The following is a 24935-nucleotide window of genomic DNA, read 5'->3' as shown; positions in this document are numbered from 1 at the left end:
CGGTGCCTGCCGGCTCAGGTACCTGACTTCCTGAATGGTCTTCAGTAACCCACACCCTTGTAGGCTTTTGGGGAATGAGCCAGCAGGTAGATTTGTCAGTACGTCTTTCAAATAAATAAATCAGTATTTTTAAAGAGAAATTATCTCTATTTTTTTCCCATATACATATTTTAAATTTTCATGTAATGAAATTTATGAATCTTTCAAGTCTTTTCCTCTCTGCTCCATTAGTCCATGATTAAAAATTACTTGATATAAACTTTGAATTCCATCCTCTAATTGAAGGATTCTTTTTTTAAAAAAAGATTTATTTATTTATTTGAATTAGAGCTTCTGTATGCAGGTTTACTTCCCAATGGTTTACTTCCCAAATGGTTGCAATAGCCAGGACAGGGCCAAGTCAAACCAGGAGCCAGGAACTCTACCCTGGCCTCCCACATGGGTGGCAGGGCCCAAGTACTTGAGCCATCATGCACTGCTCCCAGGTGCATTAGCAGGGAGTACCTGGCACTCTAACCAGGCACTCCACTGTGGGATGCAAGGATCCCCAACTGCAGCTTAACCCTTACCCCACAAAGACCACTCCTAATTTTGTTTTTAGAAGCAAGCTTAACATTTTCATAAAATCAGAGATTTGTCTTTCTAAGTCTGTGATATTGTTTAGTCTTTATGTTCAGAAATTTGAAAAGCTAACTTCAGTGAAGTAATCGATACCTTTTTCCTGGCAGCTGTCAATGCTTGTGGGAGGATTAGGGTGTCTTAGATGGCATAGCCAATTCTATATCTTACAACGTAAAATTATCTGACTTGCTCTAACCACTTGCTATTTGAACTTCAAAGGGATTTAAACAAATAAGTAACAAAATACTGTACTTGTTTTGGTGTGAGGAAAAGAGCTCTTGGTTGTTATAGCTACTGCCCACTAAGGCAGCCTCTTTGTCTGTTTTGTCTGCTGTAACAGAATACCTGAGGCTGGGTAATGAACAGGAACGCATTAGCTCCTGGTTCTGAAGGCTGGGAGGCCACGACTGAGGGGCTCACATCTGGTGGGCGCCTCTTCTGCCTCTTAGCCTGGTGCAAGGCACCACTGGTGAGAGCAGGCATGAGAGGGGAGAGAGGCTGAGTACCTCCCTTTCTCACTCCACTCCTGCGCTCACAGCTCTCCTGACCTGAAACCCCCCCCCCCCCCCATTAAAAGGCCAACACATTGCACTGGTGGATAAATTTCCAGCACAGAAATTCTAGGGGGCACACTCAAACCTTAGCAGGGGGGCCAGCGCTGTGGTGTAGTGGGTAAAAGCCGTCGCCTGCAGTGCCGGCATACCTTAGGGATGGATGCCTGCTGGAGTCCTGGCTGCTCCACTTCCGATCCATCTCTCTGCTATGGCCTGGGAAAGCAGTGGAAGATGACCCAAGTTCTTGGGCCCCTGCAGCCACGTGGGAGACCTGGAAGAAGCTCGTGGCTCCTGGCCTTGGATTGGCTCAGCTCCAGCCGTTGTGGCCATTTGGGGAGTCAATCAACAGATGGAAGAGCTTTCTCTCTCTCACTGTCTGTAACTCTACCTCTCAAATAAATGGCAAATAAATACTAAGTAACAAGCATGAGTTGGAACTGTCAATACAAACATCACTAAACTGTTTAAAATATTCTTCATTACCAAGTAAGAATTGTCCTTTCGGTCATTTATATATAAGCATCCTCCATCCTAAGAATACTGTAATAAATTCTAAAGTTAATAGTCATCATTAATTCTCAAAAGACAAACCAGGGGCTGGCGTTTTAGTGTAACCAGTGAAGCTGCTACCTGAGTGGAGTGAAGCTCCACTTCGGATTCAGTTCCCTGTTAATGGCCTGGGAGAAACTAGAAGATTCCCAAGAGCTCGGGCTCTTGCCACTGACTTGAGAGACCTGGAAGAAGCTCCTGGCTTTGGCTTGGTTTCTCTCTTGACTCTTTCAAATAAATAAATCTATTTTTTTTTTTAAAAAAAAAGGCAATCTGTTCTACAAAAAAAAAAAAAAAATCTTTTAACAGAATTACGAGGAAATAAAGTAGTAGTGAGGTGGCTAGAGCCCCTCTGGTTCTGAAGTGACCCCTGGATGGGGCCCACAGCTGTGACCAGTAAATGTTTGCCAAGTGCATGGAAATGTTCAAGCATTAGGGATAATTCCAGAGTGGGATAATCCATTGTAATGAAAGTAGTCGGCTTACCTACAGTATCTGGCTATGCAGCTATCTTATTGCAAAATATATTTTTCAAAACTTTTGGGAACTCATGAGTTCAACACAGCATTGAAGGCATTAAAAAAATTCTCAGACGTTGCAGCACAGTGAGTTGAACTGCTGCTTGTGACGCCTGCGTGCCGTCCTGCAGTGTCTGGCTGGAGTCCTGGCCACTCTGCTACAGATCCGCTTTCCTGCCAGTGCAGCTCAGGAGGAAGCAGATGGCTCCAGTTCTTGGGCGCCTGCTGCCCACGTGGGAGACTTGGATGCAGTTCACACCTCCTGGCTTGGGCTGGCTTAGCCTAGTCTTGGCTGTTGCAGCCGTTTGGAGAGTGAACCAGCAGATGGTGTATATCTGCTCTTTGTGTCACTCTGACTTTCAAAGAAATAAATCTTACAAGCAAAACAAAACAAAAACCCAGTTATTTTCCTGGTATGTTGTAATTCAGTGTAATTTCTATTTCTTCCCTTGTTTCCCTGTATCCCTCTTGTTCTTTGGATGAAAAAGAGCTATTTAGGTAATACTATTTTAAAGTAGTCCATTAATGAGCTATTGGCCCTAGGTAGGGCCAGCCATAACAACATGTTCAAGCAACAAAATGAACAAAAGAACCTTTGGAATGCACCTGGTTTCTCAAAAATAGCACGTGGTTGTTAAAAAAAAAAAAAAAGCCAAGACTCTAAGGAATTCAAATTTCTCTTTAAGGATTTTGCTACTGCCCTTCCTACAAAACCTCCCCAGATTACTTCTTGACCTCTGTGGGGCGAGCACAGGAAGTCTTGATACATGATAGTAGCTCAGTAGCCATGTAGCCTCCAGGAACAGTATATCCTACACGGCCTGCACCTTCAAGCTTGCTGCAACCCTGGATTGCAATGGTCACTGTTTACATCAACTTTCAAGACAAAGGCATTTAAGGTCCTTTGTGTTGCATGCCCATGTCCAGTACACAATAATTGAAGTTGACAAATTATTTCTTGGGATTCTTTTTTTTTTTTTTTTTTTGACAGGCAGAGTGGATAGTGAGAGAGAGAGACAGAGAGAAAGGTCTTCCTTTTTGCCTTTGGTTCACCCTCCAATGGCCGCTGCGGCCGGCGCATGGTGCAGATCCTAAGGCAGGAGCCAGGTGCTTCTCCTGGTCTCCCATGGGGTGCAGGGCCCAAGGACTTGGGCCATCCTCCACTGCCTTCCCGGGCCATAGCAGAGAGCTGGCCTGGAAGAGGGGCAACCGGGATAGAATCCAGTGCCCCGACCGGGACTAGAACCCGGTGTGCCAGCGCCGCAAGGTGGAGGATTAGCCTGTTAAGCCACGGCGCTGGCCTATTTCTTGGGATTCTGGGATTGAACAGCTGCCCAACTTCTTGTTCTCTGCATAGCAGAACAAACTACTTTTCTTCCACCAGAAAAAAAAAAAAAGTACTTGGAACTTTCACATTTTCAGAGGCATGTAATAATTAGAAGTTAATTTTGGAGGGTTTTTCATAAACCGAGTCAGTGTCTGAGACCGCCAAGGACAACTTTTTAAAGTTGTCTTCAAAACGAGGGAGGCACAGGCTTGCCCCTGGGGTCCAGGTTGTCCAATCCTGGTCACCTCGGTTAGGACGGGGGCTGCTTCCTGCACGTGCAGAGTGACTTAGGTCATCTGTCAGACTGCGAGGCTGCGGGAGCCCGCGATCCAGCTGCGGTCCGCAGGAGCACACTGCCCACTGCCCACGGACGGACCCAGGCCCTCTCCTGGGCGAGGCGTGGGCCCTGCGGGCGCTCCGCCTGCAGGTGCAGGACCCGAGGAAGAAGCAGCCGCGGCGGCGGCAGCACTGGCTGTGTCACACCCGCGTTGCCCAAGTATCGACCTAGCTCCGCGCGTGGACACTTGCCGGCACGGCTGGCCGCCACACGCCTGCGGCTGGGGACCAGAAAGCCGTTTCTGGGACGAACGGCCTTTCCCCGCGGCCTGGGGCAGGTGGCCCGCGCACCGGAGCCAGGTGCCTCCCGCGAGGGGTTCCTCCGGGCGTGGGTGCGGGTGCACAGAGCCTGCGCGTGGCCGGCTGCGTGCCCACACGAGCCCGCCCGTTCGTGGCGTGGTCTCCGAGTTGCAGGAGTTGGGGTGCGTGGGCTACCCCGGGGGAGAGAGAGGGGCCAGCGGGGGCCGGCGGCCGCACGCGGAGTCCAAGCGCGACCGCGCGGACACGGGCTCCCCGCGGGCTCCGGGGGACTCGCGCGCGCGTTTCCAAAAAGCTGCGAACACGCAACTTGCAGCCAAACCGAGGCGGCGTGTGCACGCTGTCGCAAGTCACAGGTGCCCGCAGAACCGGCCCCCGGAACTCCGCACTCCCCGCGCCCACCCGCGCCGCGGCCCACGGGCCCGCCGCGGCCGTTTGTTTACGCGACGTTGCCGTAGTAAGCAGGCCCCGCCCCGCCGCCCGCGGCCGCCGCGTTTCCCGCGCCGCGGCGCTTCTCCCCTTAAAAGGACAATAGAGGCCCCGGGAGCGCGCGCGGCCGCCTCGCCCCCTCCCCGCCCCGCCCGCGACGCGCGCGCGCCCGCATGCAAATGAGCCCGATTCAAGAGAATTTCTTGCCCCGGGAGCGCGCGTGCGCAGAACGAAAGCGGAATCTACACCTTCCCGGGCCGCGGTAGCAACTGCAGAACTGCAGGAGACAATCTTTCTAGACAAGGCGGCGGCGGCGGCGGCGGCGGGGGACGGAGTGCCTGGAGGGGCCGGCCTGCGTGCACCGCGCACCTCGGGAGCCTGATCGCGCGTGGAACGGCTGCCTCGGGAAGGTGAGCGAACTCTGCCGGGCTGCAGGGCTGCGTGCCGAGGCTTCGGTTTCCGAGCGGGGTGTCCTCTGTGTCCAGCTCGCCCACCTCCCCGTCCCTGCACACACAGCCGACACGCTCACCGCACACGCACGCACACGCAGGAAGTTTTGTCTGGGAGGTGGCATTGCCGGGCGCCCCGTTTCCGCGGTCGCCGGCCCCCGGGTCCTTTTGTACACACGCGTCTCGGCCGCCTGCTTCCCCCACCGGGGCGGGTATCCGGCAAACCGAAAGTCCTGGGGTGGGGGGAGTGCGCGGAGCCTGGCAGTGACCGGGGAGTCGCGGAGTTGAGCGATCCACGCTGAAGGTGACAACGACTTTTCTCCGCCGCCCCGTGCCCCGGAGGCTGCAAGGCCCGGGCGGAAAGGGGCTTGCGGGGCGGCCGGGGCCGGTGCGTCCGCGTGGACGCTGGCCGGTGGCGGAGGTGGGGGGGGGGGGCGCACACACACTCTCCGGCGCCGCGCCTCGTGGTGTAGCCCACGGCAGCCCCTCACGCGCGTGTCTCGCCGAGGGGGTGGACAATGAGCGCCATCCGCCCCAAAACTTAAGTTGCCTTCCGCTTCCGCGAGGGGGGTTTAAATGGGCCTCCGGAGCGCACGCGGCGCGGCGCGGTCCGCCCAACTCCGGAGGGACGCGGCCGCGACAATGAGCCACACGCGGTCGCCCGGCTCCCACGCGGCCCCAACTTGTGCCACCCGCGCGTTCACCTGTGGCGTGGGCGCGGGCGCCGTCTGCGGGCCAAGATGGCCCGGGGAGCCGAGTCCGGGCGGCCGGCAGGCAGCGGCGGCGTCGCCGGGGCCGCTCGTGGGCGCTGCTTTTTGTGGCCTGTGTGACAGACCACGTGCTGCGGCCCCGCGGCCCCCGGCCCCGCAGGACAATGTGACCCGCCGATGATGGCGTCCTGCCAGTTGTGAACAGCGAGAGCGCAAGTCGCCAACTCTCCGCCCGTGCGCGGCTGGCGGTCCGGGGCGCTTCTCCTCCGGGGCTGCGCCGCGAAACTTTGGCGGGCCGGGCCCCCGCGGCCCCCGGCCCCGGCCCCGATGCCGCACGGAGGCAGCGCCCGGCTGGACGGAAGACAAAGGGCCGCCGGCGCCCAGGCCCCGAAGTTCGGGCGACTTTCGGGAGGGCTTTTGTCCCTCAGCCCCCGGCGGGGAAACTTCGGCGGCGCGGCCCGCGCGCGGAGCCAGGCCGGGGGCGGCCGCAGGGCGACGCCCGGACCTCGCGGCCCGGGAGCCCGCGTCTGGGAGGTCTGAGGCTTCGCCTTTGAAGTCGAACTGTTGCCATGTTTGAATTACGTCAGGGCAAAGCCATGAGGAGGAACCAGCCCCGGCAGCGCGGCGTGCGGGAGGCGCGGCCTGCGGGAGGCGCCGGGCGGGCCGGAGGGCGGGCGCGGGGCCCGTTGTTCCGGCGCAGGTGAGGGGGGCGGCGGCGGCGGCGAGCGACGCGGCTGCCCCCCGGCCGCCCCGGCCCGCGCGGGAACTTTCGCCCGGGCCGCAGCCGTCCTGCGGGCCGGCACCCCGGCCGGGGAGCGGCTCTGCGCGCTGCCGGGCTGCGCGTCTGCGGCGGCCGCCGCGCGCCCGAGGTGGCACCCGCAGCGTGGGGGGCAGCGCCGGAGACGCGGCGGGCGGATTTGGGGGCGCGGGGCGGGCGGGCGTCTGCCCCCGCACCGTCCGGGCCCCCGCACGTCCAGCGGACCCAGCCCCGACGCCGCCCGGAAAGGCGCGGAGGGGAAGTTTCGGGGCTCCCCGCGGTGCGGGGGCGAAGCGGGCGCGCCGCGGGCTCTTTGTGTGTGCACGCGTGGGAGGCGGCCGGCCAGGTAGGTTTCGGGGCTCCCCCCGTGGGTGGTGCGGAGTCCGTCCCGGCCACCGGGATCCGCTCCCACTCGGCTCCTTTGTTGTTGCGTTCACGCGCTCACCTCCGGTTCCGCAGCCACCCGGGAGGCGAGGAGTGGACAGCTGCCTCCTCGCCCCTGGCCTGTGGCCCTGAGGAGAGGGGGTCAGAAAACTCACTGCTCCTCTTTTCATAATGGAAAAAAAAAAAAAAAAAAAGCACCTGCTTTTGGACCGGAGGCTGCCCCCGTGCAGCCTTTTCCTGATGCGCGTTGCAGGACCAGCACGTGCGGGTGCCCCAAACTCAATTAAATGCAAGTCCCGGAGTTGATGGTGGTGGAGTTCCGAGCAGAGCCGAGTGTTTTTGTAAAGATTAGGGACAGCGGCGTCTTCTCTGGCCGGGAAGCTACCGCTGTTGCTCGCTGCCTTGTCTTGGGGTGAGCTTGAGGGAAGCCAGGGTTTTGGGGAGGATGACACAGTGTCCTCTCCGGTTCTTGGGAACCGGGCTTGACCTTCTGCTGACCCCTCCTCGATTTTCTTTTCAAGCCAACTTTTTTTTTTTTTCTTTTTTTTATTGGTATGCGGCCCCAGGCATAGCTCAGAAATTATGCCGGTTTGACACATGGATGCGTCTTTGGAATCCGGGGTTTGCCTGCAGTCTAGACATCCGATAAGCAGCAGCCCCGGACCTGCTGCGTTTGGGTCTTGTTGAAGGTTAGAATCCAGAAGTGGTCATGACCGGAAAATAACAACCTTGCATGCCCTGCCCACCGGCTCCCACAAATCCACGCAAGTGCAGATACATTTTTTGTTTTAGTCTTGTTAAGCATGTTTTTCCCAAGTTTTGGTCGACCAGATTCATAGTACTGAAAGGCAACCAATACTGTGAGATTTCTTAAGTGAATGCAATGAGCCTGTTAAGAAAATAAGAACTTGGAGTGTGATTACTTTGACTTTCTTTTGGTCAGTTATTTCTGTGCCATGTCTGAAATGCATGTGACGTGAGTACGCTGACATTCTCTGACAAGTTCTTCCTATTTTAAAGCCAAGAATTTCAGTATGTGGGGAAGTTTTAGTTTAGCAAACAGAGTATAATGGTTTTTGCTTTAATAATCTGATCTGCACATCAGAGATGTGAGGTGAGTGAGTTAGGGAAAGGAAAGAACCCGGTCTTCCCTGCCTTCTGTTGGTATTACTCTGGAAGGTTAGAGGTGAGAAGTTCTGTAGGTGCTAAGTGTATTCTAGAACCTTCGTGGAAAGCAGGCTGCGGGGCTGCTGTTTCAGTTTTTCTGATTATTTGTGTCTAAAACCAGGATCTTACCCCCCCCCCCCCCAAAGCTGGGAAAACCTGATTCAGTGGACTCAAACTCAGACATGTTTATGTCAGAAAAATGTTTTGAGAATGCTTTTACTTAGAAAAGTTTTTCATTAGTGAAAGTTTAAAATTATTTGAAACCTAAACTAACTTAAGGAAGCTGTTATTTAGGGCAAATATATTAGTTTGCCATGCCAGACACATGGCAGGTTGCTTTAAAAAGACATATATGTCATTTTCTTTTTTTCCTCTAAGAAACTGTGGGAATCTACTTGGCCCAGGAGAAAGGGGACACGGGTGTGGGAGGAGGTTTGTTGCAGAGGAGGTTCCGAAGCATTGATGATCTTAGATTTGTGGTGCAGTCCTCTCACTTGTGAAACGGCGAGAGCACTTGTCGCAGAGCTTTGTGGAGAATAAAGCAGTGTCACCCCCGGGCTGGGGAACTGGCCTTTCACAGGAGGTGACCCAAGGCTCTGGCCCACGGAAGCCTTCAGTGGAAGGCATGGTCCCTTCCCCCACCTTCAGCACCTCCCAGGAACACTGTTTGCCTTTCCAATTCTGATTGAACTGTTACACCACAGCCCTGTGGAAACCTGGAAAATGTCATTTTCTGTCTTCCTGCTTTCTCTTGTGTATGCGAGTGTCTGGTGTTTCCCATGCTTAGTTTTGACTCCAGAGGGTTTTAAGTTGAGAATATTTTTTAATGTTTTGGTTCTCCCTCTTTCTTTCTTTCTTTTTTTTTTTTTTAAAGATTTATTTATCTGTTTGAAAGGCAGAGTGACAGAGAAAGGGGGATCTTCCATCCACTGGTTCTCTCTCCAGATGGTCCCAACAGCCAGGGCTGGGCCAAGCCCAAGAGAAGAGCCAGGAACTCGGGCCTCCCCCATGGGTGGCTGCAGCCTGAGTATTTGGGCAGTCTTCCATTGCTTTCCCAGTCGCATCAGCAGGGAGCTGGTTCACAAATGGAGAGCAGCCTGACTGGAGGCTTTCTGATGGGGGTTGTTGGCGTTTTCACCTATCCCGTGCCACAGTGCTGGTCCTTCCAGTTTTTCTTTTGAGTCTGCTACTAAGATTTTCCTTATTACAGAAATAATCTTGAAATGCCTCTACTCTCCCTCCCAAAAATAAACATAAGTTTTAAGGTAGGGAAATTTTCTTTATGCACAGGAAGTACTAAAATCACGCACATATTTGCTGTTACACATTCAAATCCAAAAGTTGCAGGCCGGCGCCGTGGCTCAACAGGCTAATCCTCCGCCTTGCGGCGCCGGCACACCGGGTTCTAGTCCCGGTTGGGGCACCGATCCTGTCCCGGTTGCTCCTCTTCCAGGCCAGCTCTCTGCTGTGGCCCAGGAGTGCAGTGGAGGATGGCCCAAGTGCTTGGGCCCTGCACCCCATGGGAGACCAGGATAAGCACCTGGCTCCTGCCATCGGAACAGCGCGGTGCGCCAGCCGCAGCGCGCTACCGCGGCGGCCATTAGAGGGTGAACCAACGGCAAAGGAAGACCTTTCTCTCTGTCTCTCTCTCTCTCTCACTGTCCACTCTGCCTGTCAAAAAAAAAAAAAAAAAAAAAAGACAAATCCAAAAGTTGCAACTGGGCTAAAATAATCCATTTCTGATAATGTCCCATTGAAAGTTTGATTTGGCTTAATCTAGCTAGTGCTAATATATGCTGGGTGGAAGTCGCTCTTATCGTGAGGCTCCTCTTTGCACTTCCAATCTACCCCTCCTTCTCTACCAATTAAGAAAATTGTTTACCATTAATCTTCTTTAATTAAAGTAGTTCATTTGGTTCACATTTCCTGGAAATCTTTAAACCTTGCAGGTTTTTTTTTTTTTTTCTAAAAAGGCTGTAGACTAAATATTAAAGAAATAAGAGTCCTTTCAGACCCTCAATATTTTAATTCACATTTTTATGACAAACACCATTTTCCATTCCATGCCTTCACCTTCCTCTACTGCTCAGTTCATCTTGGCTGCCCCACTCTTGGGGTAGTTAGCACATTCCACCTGTTGGAGTGTGCCACGTGCACTCAGCACCTGGTTGTAAGGAAAGACTTAGTGCCTGCCCCGCAGCGTTGACTGTTGAGTAGAGGAGATAATACAGTAAACAAGTAGGTTGCAGTCTTGTGTGCTAGGTGTTCTAATAAAGTCACAAAAACATTTTGTTACAAGAATTAATTTTTATTTATTTATTTGAGAGGCAGAGTTACAGACAGAGGGAGAGATAGAAAGGTCTTCCATCTACTGGTTGACTCCCCAGATGGCTGCAACAGTCAGAGCTGAGCTGATTCGAAGCCAGGAGCTTCTTCCAGGTCTCCCACGCGGGTGCAGGGGCCCAAGGACCTGGGCTATAGCAGAGAGCTGGATAGGAAGAGGAGCAGCCATGACATGAACCAGCGCCCATATGGGATGCCTGCGCTGCAGGCGGCTACTTTACCTGCTACACCACAGCCCTGGCTCCATAAGAAGTAATTTTTAAGAGAATTTCCTAGGTTGATGGGATGGAGGGGAAGCTGTTTCCGACTGGCTGTAGGTCTGTCACTCCTGGAAAATCAGAATTCCAAGTTGGGAACAGCCGATAGGCAGGGCTACATCTTGGAAAGCTTTGAATTCCCTGCCTGGGAGTTCGGATCCTATCCTGAAGTCAGGATGATTAACATTTGAGCTTTAGGGATTCCAGGGAAGTCAGGAATGAATTTCTTTTTCTTTTATTTTTTATTTTTATTTTTTTTGACAGGCAGAGTGGATAGTGAGAGAGAGGTCTTCCTTTTTGCCGTTGGTTCACCCTCCAATGGCTGCTGCGGCCCGTGCACCGCGCTGATCCGAAGCCAGGAGCCAGGTGCTTCTCTTCTGGTCTCCCATGGGGTGCAGGTCCCAAGCACTTGGGCCATCCTCCACTGCACTCCCAGGCCACAGCAGAGAGCTGGCCTGGAAGAGGGGCAACCGGGACAGGATCCGGCGCCCCGACCGGGACTAGAACCCGGTGTGCCGGCGCCACAAGGCGGAAGATTAGCCTGTTGAGCCGCGGCGCCGGCTTCTAACAGGAGCCTCAGTGCCGGTGATGGACAGCCAGCCCAGCCGTGGAGCAGGATGGGAGAAAGCAGCAGAATCAGGACCTCATTATGAGCCTGGTGAGGAGCTGTGTGGAGCGTGAGGAGGAGCTGAATTCCAGATTTTTTGGTGTACCTGTGTGTAGGGTAACCACAGGATGAGGCTTGGAACAGTAGCTAATTCAGCACCTTCAAAGGGCAGAATGGATTGGTGGTCAGTTTGCCATGTTGATCCTAATGCGAAGGGAGAGAGGTTGGATCAGGAGCTGAATATTGGGGACTATCAGTGACTTCCTGAGGGCGGGGTGCTCCAAAACAGGCATTGAAACCATCCCTGACGTGAGAGAGGAACAAAGAGAAAGGGGGAAAGACTTGCTGGTAGGAAGAAATGTCAGCGCCCAGCGCCTGCCTTGCTCCCTCTGTGCTGTGCGCTACAGAAGAGTTGGGACTCAGCCTATTTAAGGAGGAGGAAATGGGCAGAAGAGGTTTGGGTCAGATTGCGTGGTGTTGTGTGCTCCCACACTCTTTTTCCTAACTTAAACATTTTTTTTTTTTTAAACTTAAACATTATTTGAGAGGCAGAGAAATACAGGGAGAAGTCCAATCATCTGGTTCACTCTCCAAATGCCAGCCACGCTGGGCACGGAAGCCCAGCAACTGGGAACCCAGGTCTCCCACGCTGTGGCAGGGACTCAGTTACTTGGGCCCCAACGCCTGCCTCCTAGCGTCTGCATGAGCAGTAAGGTGGAGTCAGGAGCCAGAGCCTGGAACCAGGTTCAGGCATATGGGACCATTGTCTTAACTGTAGGTTAAGTGCTTGCCCCTTACCATTTTTATCAAGCTTGGCAAAGGGAGAGCAGCTTCATAGAAAGAAATATAGGCTTGTTTTATGACCATGAAATCTCCCTGAAAAGACCAAGTTCCCCTTTTCCCACGGACCTGAGCCTAAAAGAAGACTTTGAAAATTCTGGATTCTACCCTCAGTTGAATTTGTTGAATGTATCCTGGGACACAGTTTATTTTCCTGTAATGCGTAAGTCCTACAATGTAAAGGAAATAAGAATATTGTTTTCTTATTCCTGCTTTACAGTGTCCCTGGAAAGTAGAAGTGAGATTTCACCATGATGTTACAGAGAGGCAAATGAAATTAGAAGTGACTTCCTAGTCAGTTGTAAAGACAGAAGCAGAAGTACACCCCAAGTTGTCTTTATAGTGCCTTTTCCCCCAGACTCCCTGGAGTTACATTTGCTAAGTAATAATCATCCCTTAAAAGCTAATACTGTGTCTCTAACCTTTTGCAACTTTCTGCCCACTAGACTTGCTCTTAATCTAGAATTGGCACACCCAGTGTTGTTGTTTTTCCACTATCTAAAACCCAGAGACTGGGCTCGTGATGTCTGTTTTCACCTGTATTGCTTTAGCAGATTTCGGAGTTTGACCTGTGTCCTGTCGAATAAGAATAGCTCGCATAGAGAGCAAGTTACAGGTGTCTTACCATGTCGTTTCTTAGAGAGAGAGTGCATATTTGGAGTAGCTGTAGGGTCGGCTGCCCCTTTCTCTGTGTTCTGGACACATTAAACTTTGCTCCTGGAAAGTGATGAAGTAGATTGAGAACCTTCGGTGCTGGGAAGTAGGCGCTATCTGGAAGCAGGTGAGCGGAAATAATAATGTTTTATTGCCCCGTGGCTTTCCTTAAGCGCTGATGGAACATGTGTTGTTGAGTTCTGCAGCCAAGTGGCCTAGCAGCAGGGGAATACAAAACCCTCGGTCCTGTTGACCCTTTGTGAAGAGCGTTGCTCCAGTTACGCTGTCCGTTTACTGGTTCCTGTGCTTCTGTGTGATTAGAGAGCCTGCCGCTGGCTAGCAGTTACAGCAGACTCGGCTGTCCCCACGCTAAGATCACAAGTGCCTTTTCGTGTTGCTTCTCTTCCTTTCTCATCCTCCTGCCGGCCTCTAAAATGCATCTCCTTCACTTCAAAGTTGTCTTTGGTTGCTTGGTTCCTTTTGTCTTTGGTCGGAGCCTCTTCCTCCCCACTGCACAGTTTCCTTTGCCTTCTGCCGTGTGCCTGTTCTGACTTCACTCCAGTGCAGTGGGTTTTTCTGCTGCGTGTCTCCCCATCTGTGTGTCTTGGAGGAAGTTTATTCAAATGCGGGGCTTTTTCGGGCTCCTCTTCAGTAAGATGAAGGTGTGTGATGGTAATCAAGGTTATTGGGGTGTGATGCGCTTGGTTAAAGAAAAAAACCAGCTCTGCTAGAGGCAGTAAAGTGAAAGTAAGCTCTCTCCTGCTTGCACTCTGCACAGGCAGCCATTTACTATTTTTATACACCTATTTTTAAAAAGTTTGTACGTTTAAGGTCTCATTTTAAAAATGTACTGCGTGGGACTGTGCTGTGAAACTTATTCAACTTGCCTGTGTCACAGAACAAGAGATCTTGAATAGGGTTCCCTTGCCGCACATGTCATAGGCATGCTGCGTTCTTTTTAGGGGCTGTAGTATGAAGACACCATAGTTTAATCAGTCTCAAAATCACAGGCAGTATAGGACGCTGCCAATATCTTGTGATTTTTTTTTTTTTTTAAAGGTCTCCATCAGTCGAGTTTTAGGAAAAAAGTGATTAGAAGCTATAGGGTTTTGGTCTACTGAAAACTAAAAATATTTCCATATGGAAGGTGATTTCCCTAATTTGTGTCTGGCGGAATTTCAGTTCCCAAAATGGCATGGACAAGTTACATGGTTAACTTGTGATTTAGGACAAGTTACATGGTTAACTTGTGATTTACCAGTCTTACTTGCCTCTCCGTTTTCTTCCATCTACTCCATTCACTGGCATTTTAGAGTTTTGAAAGACATGTTTCTTGACTGTTAAGAAAGCCCTTACTTCTAAACATTAAAAAGCCAGAGGAAGGTTATTGTCTTGAGTAACTGTGTCCTGTAGAGCTTACATACCAGCCAAATGGGCCTAATGGATGTCAACTTTATCTTAAGATTCCTGTTTGCAAAGATGTTAAATTAACATCCTTGTAGGATTCAAAGGACAATTGAGTTCTTCACCTTTTCACCCAATTCCCTATTAAAAAGGGCGCACATTTCCATTTCAGTATTCTTCCTAGTGTTTCCTAGTGGGAGCTTAAACTCTGCAAGTTGTTAAGATTTCTAAGAGGTTGATAAGAAAACTTTTCTTAAATAGTGTCTGTTGCTGTGAAAACATTTTCTTTCTTACATTGTATTGCACTCAGTGAAACTGGACATCATGCCTGGTCCTTGGCTTCGCAGTCTCATTAGGTTAGATTAGAATTGGCCCTTTTGTGTTGTTGATACACAGTGGTTACCTCATCCTGTTCTTGACCTGTAACGCCAAGGTTACAGTCCCCATGCCTGCATTAAATTGATCATTAGATTTGTATGAAACTCCCAGCTTCAAAGTAGAAGAAACCAACAAATCAGCCAAAACAGACCTTGAGAATTAATTTGTTACACTTTAAAAACTTCACCACCACCCCTTCCCCCCCCCCCTTTTTTTTTTGGTCTGTTTTGTTCATATAGTTATTTGTCTTCCTACATTGGCTGATTTAGCTACTAGCCTTAATTTTTTAATTTTGTGAGATTTGATTATGTTGGTCAGAAATGTAATTCTAGCATGATTGATTTATTTGTAACCATTAACATTATTTAAAAACACATGGGTATTGGCTGACAGTAGCCAAAGGAATAATGTCAGTGAAAGTGTTTTGGGAAATGACACAGAGCTGTACACACGATAACATTTTTTAGAAGCTTAGTCGACGTGCTTGTTGAGCACCTAGGAGCCTTGTACTGCCCTAGATGCTGAGATTACAAAGGTGATGGAGACAGAATGCCTAACCCATTCATTTTTATTATATCTTTGAAGCAGGCTTATTGAGATGTCATTCACATACCACAAAATGCACTCTTGTAGTGTGTACACTTCAGTGGCTTCTCGTGTATTCAGGAAGTGAACCAGCACCACCATGTGATTTTAGATGGTTTCTAATCAGTATCTGAAGTCCTGCTGATTTCCGGCTTCATCTAAAGCTTCGTGTTCTTGGGCTCTCCCTCAACACACGCTTAGGGGTGAGACCGGGTGGAGTCTGCTCTCAGCTGTAACCGTTCCTCAGTGAGGAAGCAGATGGCCTTGGCGTCCGTCTAGTGAGAAAAAGCGCAGGGTGCTGAATGATGGGACGAGGAGTCGGCGCAGGAGTCACAGGTAGCTCCATGGCTGACAGTGAGCACATGTGTGCGTGCTGCTCCACGTTCACAGAAGACAGAATTAAAAGATACGGTTTGGGTGTAAAAATGGTAAAGACCAGAGTGTCTTGCAGGAATCATTTAGATAGTGCACGAACGTGGCACCCAGAAAGGCCATCAGCTTGCTTGAAATCACAGGAATCGCCAGTTCTACTCAAGTGTGCAGTGGCCAACCATCTCCTCGGATGCGTTAGGGTGAGTTGGTTTCAGAGGCCATTTTGTGTTCCTGCTTTTCTTCTAGAGTTTAGCTAGGATTTTGTTTGCTCTCTTTTTAGGATTTATTGATTTATTTGAAAATCAGCGGTACAGAGAGAGAGAGACCTTCCATGCATGGATCCCTTCAGCCACTCAACAGCTGGGACTGGGCCGGGCCCAAGCCAGGAACCAGGAGCTTCTTGCATGTCTCCCACATGGGTGGCAGGGGCCCAAGCACCTGGGTCATCGTCTTTCTTCAGGCCACTAGCAAGGAACTGGATGTGAAGTGCAGCAACTGGGACTTGAACCTGCGCCCAGATGGGATGCTGGTGTTACAGGCGGCTTTACCTGCTCTGCCACAGTGCCAGCTCACTGTGCCCCACCTTTCTGTAGGTTTAGTGAAAATGTTTGCAGTTAATTTTAGGGCTCCCCAAATTGAAAATGGTTAAATACTAACTGTGCCTTAACTGGGTGGCTGTAAACAAACTCCCCAAATGAAAGCCCTGTGGATTTGCTGCCGATTCCCAGGTGCTGCTCAATGCAGGGTGAGCTCAGCGAGGGTTTAATAGCTTTATTATGGCGTCATGCATTAAGCGGGTCCTGTGCTTCTGCTCTGTGCCACCTCCCTGCGCCAGAAGAGCAGGCGGAGCTTCGAGATTCAGATGCCCCTGCCCCTCCCGGGTGTTCGGGCAAGAATTCTGTTGGAGCAAGAGCAAGGTCACAGCTGCACAGGGAAGGGTTAACTCTCAGGAGACAACAGGCTGTTGTCCCTGATAGCCAAGAAGAACCTCTTGGAACCTCTTGCCAGGGGCTAGTAAGTAAGATGTGTGAGGTCGCCACCAGCAGAAAATCGCTGGCGATGGACGCTGGACTGGAAGTAGCCATGGGTTAAAAAAGGAAGCTTCCACGTGCAGCTGCAGTTGTGTGGTCCCTGGCTCAGAGCGATGGTCCCCAAGTCCAGCGCGTGTCCCAGAGGTGATCCGTGAGCCGTGCTGTTCCCGTGCGTGCTGGTGGGGGGCGGGGCACAGGCAGGGATCTGTCGTAATAGGATTTGGTCTGGTTATTAACGCAATGGCCTGGCCCCTTTTGCTGTGCTTCCTTTGCCCTTGCTGAGGGAGGCGGGGCTTCCTAGAGCGTCTGTGCACTTTGGCCTGCGTGTGAGGGGCCTCCGAGAAGATGACGAGGTTTTGCCCACGCAGCTGACAGCAGCAGCCCTCCAGGTTCTCGTTTCTGGAATTCTGTCACTCGACATTGTTTTTTCCCAAAGCAGCACGTGACCATGCTCTTCGCAGTTGCCACATGCGTTTGTTGTTGGACTGAGGAAATGCGGCTGCCCGTAGTCCCAGGCAGCCTCTCTTAAGAGTGTGTTCCTGGGGCGCGGCTGCCCCATGTTGCCGCCTCAGGAAAACCCAGTCCCCAGCCTTTTGACCGAAATGGTCATCAGGTACGATTGTCCTCTTACTGAAGCGCATCAGTGGCCTCTGCCCTGCTTCCCTCCCTTCCGCCCTCCCTGGCCAGCGAGCACTTGGAAGAGGAGCCCTGGATGACCGTTGTACACAGACCTCCCTTGGGATGCCGGCATCCCAGTTCAGAGCGCCTGGGTTCAAGTCCCGGCTCTGCTGCTTCCTCTGCTTTCCTGTCCCTGCCAGCTAAGTGGGAGAACTGGATTGGGAGCAGTCGCAAGCATCTGGGGAGTGAACCAGCAGAGAGGGGGCCGCGTTTACTCTTCTTCTCTCTGCCTCTCAAATACATGCAAATATATCCAAGTTTAAAAGGAATGCTTCGATTTTTGGCAAATTATTTGTTCATAAAATTTAAATATTTGTCACTTTTTTAAACATTTATTTATTTATTTTGAGAGAGTTACGAAGAGGGAGAGACAGGGAGAGGTCTTCTATCTGCTGGTTCACTCCCCAGGTGGCTGCAATGGCCAGGGCTGGGCCATGCAATGCAAGGGGCCAGGAGCCAGGAGCCAGGAAGTACATCCAGGCCTCTTGTATGGGTGGCAGGGACCCAAGCTTTTGGGGTCATTTTCTGTTGCCTTCCCAAGCACATAAGCAGAGATCTGGATGAGAAGTGGAGCAGCCAGGACTCCAGCCAGCTGGCGCTCTGATAGGGGATGCCAGTGTTGCCAAGTTGGGGCTTACCCCGCTGCACCATGATGCCAGCCCCTATAGCAACTTTAAAGGGATGGTGGTCTGTGATTTTTAACTCTTTGACTATGGTCATGACAGTAAGCAGTGTTAATAATTTTCTCTTGCTGATGTTTTGTGACTGATGTTTTTGTGATAATTTGTAGTTGGTCCTTGATACACACATCAACTCTGAACTTGCCCATTGGGTGTTTGTTTCTGTTTTCAATGCCTTGTCATCTCTTCATCTAGATGTTCTGGTGAAATTGGCCTTGGTTTGGATATTCCAGATTTACTTCTGCTAAGATAGTGATTTATTGACAGCTGCACTTTTGCAACCAAACGTAGAGCAGTTTCTTTCTTCCTCCATGTGATTTGTGTTTTGTTTTTCTTTTGAGCGGGGAATTCAGTTAATCTCATTCTATGTTTCTTGGACATTTATCTCCATCAAGCTCTCTTGGGCTCGAAGCCTCATAGAGGATCTCCAGAAACCTGCACAACTCAGCAGCGGCCAGGCAGCATAGGCTTATTTTTGTCTTAGTGACTTACAAAATTACTGTTTTAAAGAACTAACCCTGGGTTTTTATGAAATTTACCTCCTCCTTTGAGCAGTTTCATTTCAGAATTGAGCCTGACTGCTTAGCACTTCCCACTTTTCACGGGAGAAATCCCCTCTGGTTTTCCCAGAGGGTGAGGTAGTGTGTGGGTTGGTAGCTCTGAGCTGCTTGCGTACTTACCATCCAGGGATGGGCGTGGTAAATGCTTAGAACTTCCCCAGGGGGGAGTCACTTTCAAAGATGCAAAAGGAAAAGGTATGCCTTGTCTCAGATCTCAAGATACATCCTAAATGATTTCATCACTTTACAGGATTATCGGGAGAGCTTGTAGCATATCCTGTGTCCAAGTGCCTGGGTTCCAATCCTTGATCCACTCCCGATTCCAGCTTCCTTCTCACGTGGACCCTGGGAGGCAGCAGATGATGGCTCAAGTGCTTGGCTCCCTGCCAACAAGCCACCCAGCCTCCCCTTCCTCATTTTCAGAATGAATGTTTGCGGGGGTGGGAGGGGGGTGGGGGTGGTGATAGCGGGGGCCCTCCCTAAACACCTGAGCTGTTCTGTGTCATATACTTGCGTCCCAGCGCCAGGAGCAGAGGCGGGTCCAGGCCACCTTCCACAGAGTCCTGCTGTCTGACGGGGCTGGGTGGGCCCGGGGTGGAACAGCACAGGCTCCTCGGATGGTTTCTTGTGAGAGCTCTCAGCAGAGCTGTGTCTGTTGCCTTGTCTTTCCAGACCTGGCCAGAAGAGAAGATGTTTGGTTTCCACAAGCCAAAGATGTACCGAAGCATAGAGGGCTGCTGCATCTGCCGGGCCAAGTCCTCGAGCTCCCGCTTCACCGACAGTAAGCGCTACGAGAAGGACTTCCAGAGCTGTTTCGGGTAAGCTCGTTCACCGTTTGTACCGTTCTTAGAGTGGAAAAAAGAAACAATGGCAGTGTACGGAAATACCGCTGAGCAGAGCCCTTGAAGCAAGGTGCGGACTAAGTTACTGCTGTGTTCGAATCCCAGGTATTAAGCCCTCTGCTCTTAGAGTGAATTGAACAACATGACACGCTGCTGTTGTCCAGGTTACACACCACGGCCAAGTTCACTGTGAAGCCCCTTAAGGTTGTAACTGGACAGCCCTTTTGTTGCTAGCATGCGGATGTATAGAGGGATTTTTAAAAGTTACCTTTGTTCTCTCGTGGTAGTGGTCCTCTGTATCCTTCTGTCTTTGTTGATTTTTTTTCCTCAACGATAGAAATGTGTTTTAACCCCACCTGCTGGGGAAGGTGGTTGTACCAAGACTTAATGTTCTGCCTTGGAACTTGTCAGCGTTGGTTAGCTTTTGTTTCAGAATTTTATTCTTAGTTCATCTTTGGATGATAATCCTCTGCTTAATAAAATGGAGTTTACTTTCCAGCAAATACTTGTATAAAATAAGGTGTTAAATGTTGAACCATTTCCTCTTTTAGAAATTAACTGTATGCTTTTTTTCCTGCTGAAATGTTGTTGATGGTTAATTGTGAATCCTGGACTTGTAGTTTTGAAGGTTGTTAGAAAGAAGCTATGCTGACTGTGCTGTTATAAATTACGTTTTTCTTTTAGTAGTCTTGATTTCTAGTCTTACACATAATGAGAGTTATCAGTATTTCAAGACAGGTGAATTAAACAGCATTGTCTAAAACCGTGGATCTCTTTTAAGTTTTATTGGTGGAGTTTAAACAGCGTTTATTTTAAATGAGCAAACTGCAGTACAGAGTTGGTTCTTTGGCTCTAGAATTTAAATCTGTTTCTGAGATACACTGCGGAATCGCTGGTACTGTGTCATCCCGAGTGATCAGGTGTGGAGACGTGTGCTCACGTGCGTTCTTTGGGGTAAAGAGACTCACCCAGGTGGGGTTGTTTCTCTCCAGGTTGCATGAGACGCGTTCCGGAGACATCTGCAACGCCTGCGTCCTGCTGGTGAAAAGATGGAAGAAGCTGCCGGCAGGATCCAAAAAAAACTGGAATCACGTTAGTCCATTTTGCTTCTTTCTCAGTTATATATCTGATACATATGTATTTTTTAGAAGATTTATTTTTTATTTGAAAGGCAGAGTTAGAGAGAGAGAAAGTCTTCCATTTGCTGGTTCACTTCCCAAACGGCCACAACGGCCACGTCTGTGCCAGACTAAAGCTGAGAGCCTGCAGCTTCTTCCAGGTCTCCCACGTGGGTGCAGAGGCCCAAGCACATGGGCCATCTTCTGTCGCTTCCCCCGGTGCATTAGCATCGAGCTGGATGGGAAGTGGAGCAGCCGGGGTTCACACTGGTGCTCCTAAGGGATGCTTGTGTCTCAGCTGGTGGCTTCACGCTACACCGCAACACTGGCCTCCATGTCTGATGCATTTTTTACTGTCAGTTAAATAATTGACAGTAACTTTCCCCTGATTTAGGAAGAAATATATTTCTAGGCTGGAGGAATAGGAATATGAAAAAAATAAAGTAAAAAACACAAATAGCTTCTCAGATACAATCACTTTGCATTTTGGCAGGTTTGGGGCTGAGTACCCAGTGGGCATTGCCTAAGGCTGTGTCCAGGACCCCATTTTGAGATCCCCAGGGTACACACACTTAGTTTTAGGCTCAGTGCTGCCATCCCCAGAGTTGGACGTGGACTCCTCCTTCTCTTTTTTTTTTTTTTTAAAGATTTATTTATTTATTTATTTATTTTTGACAAGTAGAGTGCACAGTGAGAGACAGAAAGGTCTTCCTTTTTGCCGTTGGTTCACCCTCCAATGGCTGCTGCAGCCGGCGCATCGTGCTGATCCCAAGGCAGGAGCCAGGTGCTTCTCCTGGTCTCCTTTGGGGTGCAGGGCCCAAGCACTTGGGCCATCCTCCACTGCACTCCTGGGCCATAGCAGAGAGCTGGCCTGAAGAGGGGCAACCAGGACAGAATCCGGTGCCCTGACCAGGACTAGAACCCAGGGTGCTGGCGCCACAAGGTGGAGGATTAGCCTGTTGAGCCATGGCGCGGCCAAAAGATTGATTTATTTACTTGAAAGTAGAGTTACACAGAGAGGAGAGGCAGAGAGAGAGAGAGAGAGAGAGAGAGAGAGAGAGAGAAAGAGGTCTTCTATCCACTGGTTCACTCTCCATAATGGCCGGAGCTGCGCTGATCCAAAGCTAGGAGCCAGGAGCTTCTTTTGGGTCTCCCAAGTGGGTGCAGGGGCCCAAGGACTTGGGCCATCTTCCACTGCCTTCCTAGGCTACAGAAGAGAGCTGAATTGCAAGTGGAGCAGCTGGGACTCGAACTGGCACCCATGTGGGATGCCCGCACTAAAGGAGGAGGCTTTACCCGTTGTGCTACCATGCCTGCCCCCCTTCTTTCTCTTAGTGATCCATGACTTTGAACTCAGGTTATTAGTGAACATGTGGGTATTGCAGCCAGACTCAGGTTTGAATCTTCCTTTGTGACTTACTGGTGTGAGCTTTGGGCAGGTTATATTTGTTTATGGAGTGTGAAGATAGGAGCTCTCTGATAGCGCTGTTGAGAAGTGAATGAGGTGCTATCTACAACGTGTAACACATCGCCATTGGATGGAAGCAGTTCTCTGTATTTACCTCTTGTTGAGAACAAACTGACATGGAAAGGTGTTTCCTTTTTGCTTTTTCTCTCAAGTTCTTCCTGAAATAATTTAAAAATGTCTGAAAGGCAGAACAGCAGAGAGACAAGAGACAGAGATATTCGTGCACTGGTTCACTGCCTAAATGGCCAAATCAGCCAGGGCTGGGCCAGGCCAAAGCCAGGAGGCAGGAGCTCCATCCTGGTCTCCCACATGGGGGAGGGCTTAAGTGCTTGGGCCGTCATCTGCTGCCTTCGCAGGCACATTTTCAGGAAGCTAGATCAGAAGTAGACTAGCTGAGACTTGTAGGGTGCCCCTAAATTGGACACAGGCTTTGCAAGCTGTGGAGTGGCACCACAGTCCTGCCCCTGAAATATTAAAAATGAGTTTTTCTTTAATACCTTCTCTGGAGAATATCAAGATTGGAATGTTGACATGGGGGTAAGAGTCTGCGAGTAGGAAAAGTGAATGAATGTCTGACAAGCAGCACCATCCCAGGGCTAGGTCATTGGCTGGGCCAGACCTGAGAGTCTGTTGCTACCCTCACAGAGCAGACCCGCGAGGTTAAGGTGTGGTCTGAAGATAGCACGAGGAATGAAAACCTGGGGTTGGCTTGTCTCCTGCCTGCTTTCTCTTCTCACCAGCTTAGGGGAATAAGGCAAGTTACAGAATTTACTTTGCTTTGGTTACAGTCTAAGATTGGGAAAACCTAAATAGTCCCCTGAACCACTGTATAGTAAAAGTGAAATCAAAAGTATACGAAAGTTTTTGTTTTGCCAACTGTGAAACATCCTGCAGGAATGTTAGCTTTGGTGGGTTGATTGTTGTAAACTCACCTAAGTCATGCAGTCAGTCATGATTTCCCATATAGAAAACTATTTAGATTTTTTTCAGCGTATTCTTCTTCAAGGAAAGAGTTAAAAAGCCCCACTAAGGGTCAACACTGGTGTAGTGGGTGAAGCCGCCGCCACCTGCAATGCTGGCATCCCAAATGGGCGCCGGTTGGAGTCTGAGCTGCTCCACTTTGATTCAGCTCTCTGCTGTGGCCTGGGAAAGTAGTAGAAGATGACCCAAGTCCTTGGGCCCCTGCACTTGAGTGGGAGACTGGGAGGAAGCTACTGGTTCCTGGCTTCAGATGGGTGCAGCTCCGGTCACTGCATCCATCTAGGGAGTGAACCAGCAGATGGAAGACCTCTCTGTCTCTAACTCTGCCTTTCAGATAAATAAACAAATCTTTAAAAAAAAAAAAAGCTCCACTAGATAAATAATATTTATAATATTTATTTTTCATACCATGTGATGATAAAAGTGCACGGACCTTTTGACGCTATGAGTATGATACTGTGGCTCCTACATACATGAATGTCATTTTTAAAATGGGATTAAATAACCATTGTTTTCTCTCCAGGTGGTAGATGCAAGGGCAGGGCCCAGTCTAAAGACCACACTGAAACCAAAGAAAGTGAAGACTCTGTCTGGAAGCAGGATGAAAAGCAACCAGATCAGCAAGTTGCAAAAGGAATTTAAACGTCACAGTAAGTTGAGTTCTGGAGCTATAGAACTTATTTTTCCCCTTATTTTATTTTATTTATTTGAAAGCTGGAATGACAGAAAAGGAGACATCTGTCTGTTTATCTGTCTTTCTTCCATTTGCTCATTCACTCTCCTGGCTTTGGATCGGGGCAGTTTCAGCGGTTGTGGCCAGTTTGGGGGTGGACCAGCAGATTGAATTGAAGACCTTCTCTCTCTCTCTCTCTCTCTCTCTCTCTCTCTCTCTCTCTCTCTGCCTGTGTCTCTCTGTAACTGCCTTTCAAATAAAATAAATAAATCTTGTTAAAAAAAAAAAGATTTATTTATTTGAAAGGCAGAATAACAGAGAGAGGGGGAGCCAAAGAGAGAGCTTCCGTCTGCTGGTTCACTCTCCAAAAGGCTACAGTAACTGGGGCTGGGCCAGGCCAAAGCCAGGAACCAGGACTACCATCCATGTCTCCCATGTGGGTGTCTAGAACCCAGATACTTGGGCTGTCATCTGCTGCATTCCTAGGAGTGAGTGAGTGAGCAGGAAGCAGGATTGGAAGTGGAGCAGCCAGGACTCCAACTAGCACTGCAGTGTGAGATGCACTCTGTGGGTGTTCTGAACAGCGACTTATCCCACTGTACCACACTGCCCATCTCTTGTTTGCTTAAGGAGTCTCATCCCCTTTTCATTCTACTCTCCATTTTTTTATTTTAATATTTATTTATTTATTTGAAAGATAGAGTTACAGAGAGATAGAGCAAGGTAGAGAGAAGTCTTCCCGCTGGTTCACTCCCCAAATGACCATAATGGCCACAGCTGAGCTGATCCAAAGCCAGGAACCAGGAGCTTCTTCCGGGTCTCCTGCAGGGGTGCAGGGGCCCAAGCCATCTTCTCCTGCTTTCCCAGGCCAAAGTAGACAGCTGGATCGGAAGTAGAGCAGCAGGGACTCAAGCGGAGCTCATATGGAATGCCGACACTGCAGGCCGGGGCATCAACCTGTTGCACCAAGGCACCGGGCCCTCTACCCTCCGTTCTTACTAGATTAAAAACAAATGTTTTTTAAGGTTTTTAAATTTATTTTAAAGACAGAGTTACAGAGAGATCTTCCGTCTGCTGGTTCACTCCCCACATGGCTGCAGTGGCCTGCGATTGGAGCAAAGCCAAAGTCAGGAGCTCAGAATTTCCGATGAATTTTTTTTTTTTTTTTTTGGACAGGCAGAGTGGACAGTGAGAGAGAGACAGAGAGAAAGGTCTTCCTTTTGCCGTTGGTTCACCCTCCAATGGCCGCCGCGGTAGCGCGCTGCGGCTGGCGCACCGCGCTGTTCCGAAGGCAGGAGCCAGGTGCTTATCCTGGTCTCCTCTGGGGTGCAGAGCCCAAACACTTGGGCCATCCTCCACTGCACTCCCTGGCCACAGCAGAGAGCTGGCCTGGAAGAGGGGCAAC

At 50.2% G+C, this 24935-nt stretch overlaps 1 protein-coding gene across 2 annotated transcripts in view; it reads left to right on the top strand.

The window, feature by feature from the left end:
* The first annotated feature begins 4838 nt into the window (after positions 1-4838).
* SINHCAF (SIN3-HDAC complex associated factor) overlaps positions 4839-24935 on the top strand; it is a 32462-nt gene continuing 12365 nt past the window's right edge. The window contains exons 1-4 of one of the 2 annotated variants that reach the window (XM_062195033.1): positions 4839-5002; positions 19121-19266; positions 20283-20382; positions 23381-23507. In XM_062195033.1, coding sequence (XP_062051017.1) covers positions 19139-19266; positions 20283-20382; positions 23381-23507 — 355 coding nt within the window. In that variant the 5' untranslated portion in view covers positions 4839-5002; positions 19121-19138. Of the gene's footprint in view, positions 5003-6749; positions 6855-19120; positions 19267-20282; positions 20383-23380; positions 23508-24935 lie in introns of those variants that run through there. The other variant, XM_062195034.1, reaches the window with a different exon arrangement.

This window comes from Lepus europaeus, chromosome 6 (genome assembly GCF_033115175.1).
Source record: "Lepus europaeus isolate LE1 chromosome 6, mLepTim1.pri, whole genome shotgun sequence".
NCBI classification, from domain to species: domain Eukaryota; kingdom Metazoa; phylum Chordata; class Mammalia; order Lagomorpha; family Leporidae; genus Lepus; species Lepus europaeus.
The sequence above is the reverse complement of the archived record's forward strand: the minus strand, read 5'-3'. Positions and strand labels throughout refer to the sequence as shown.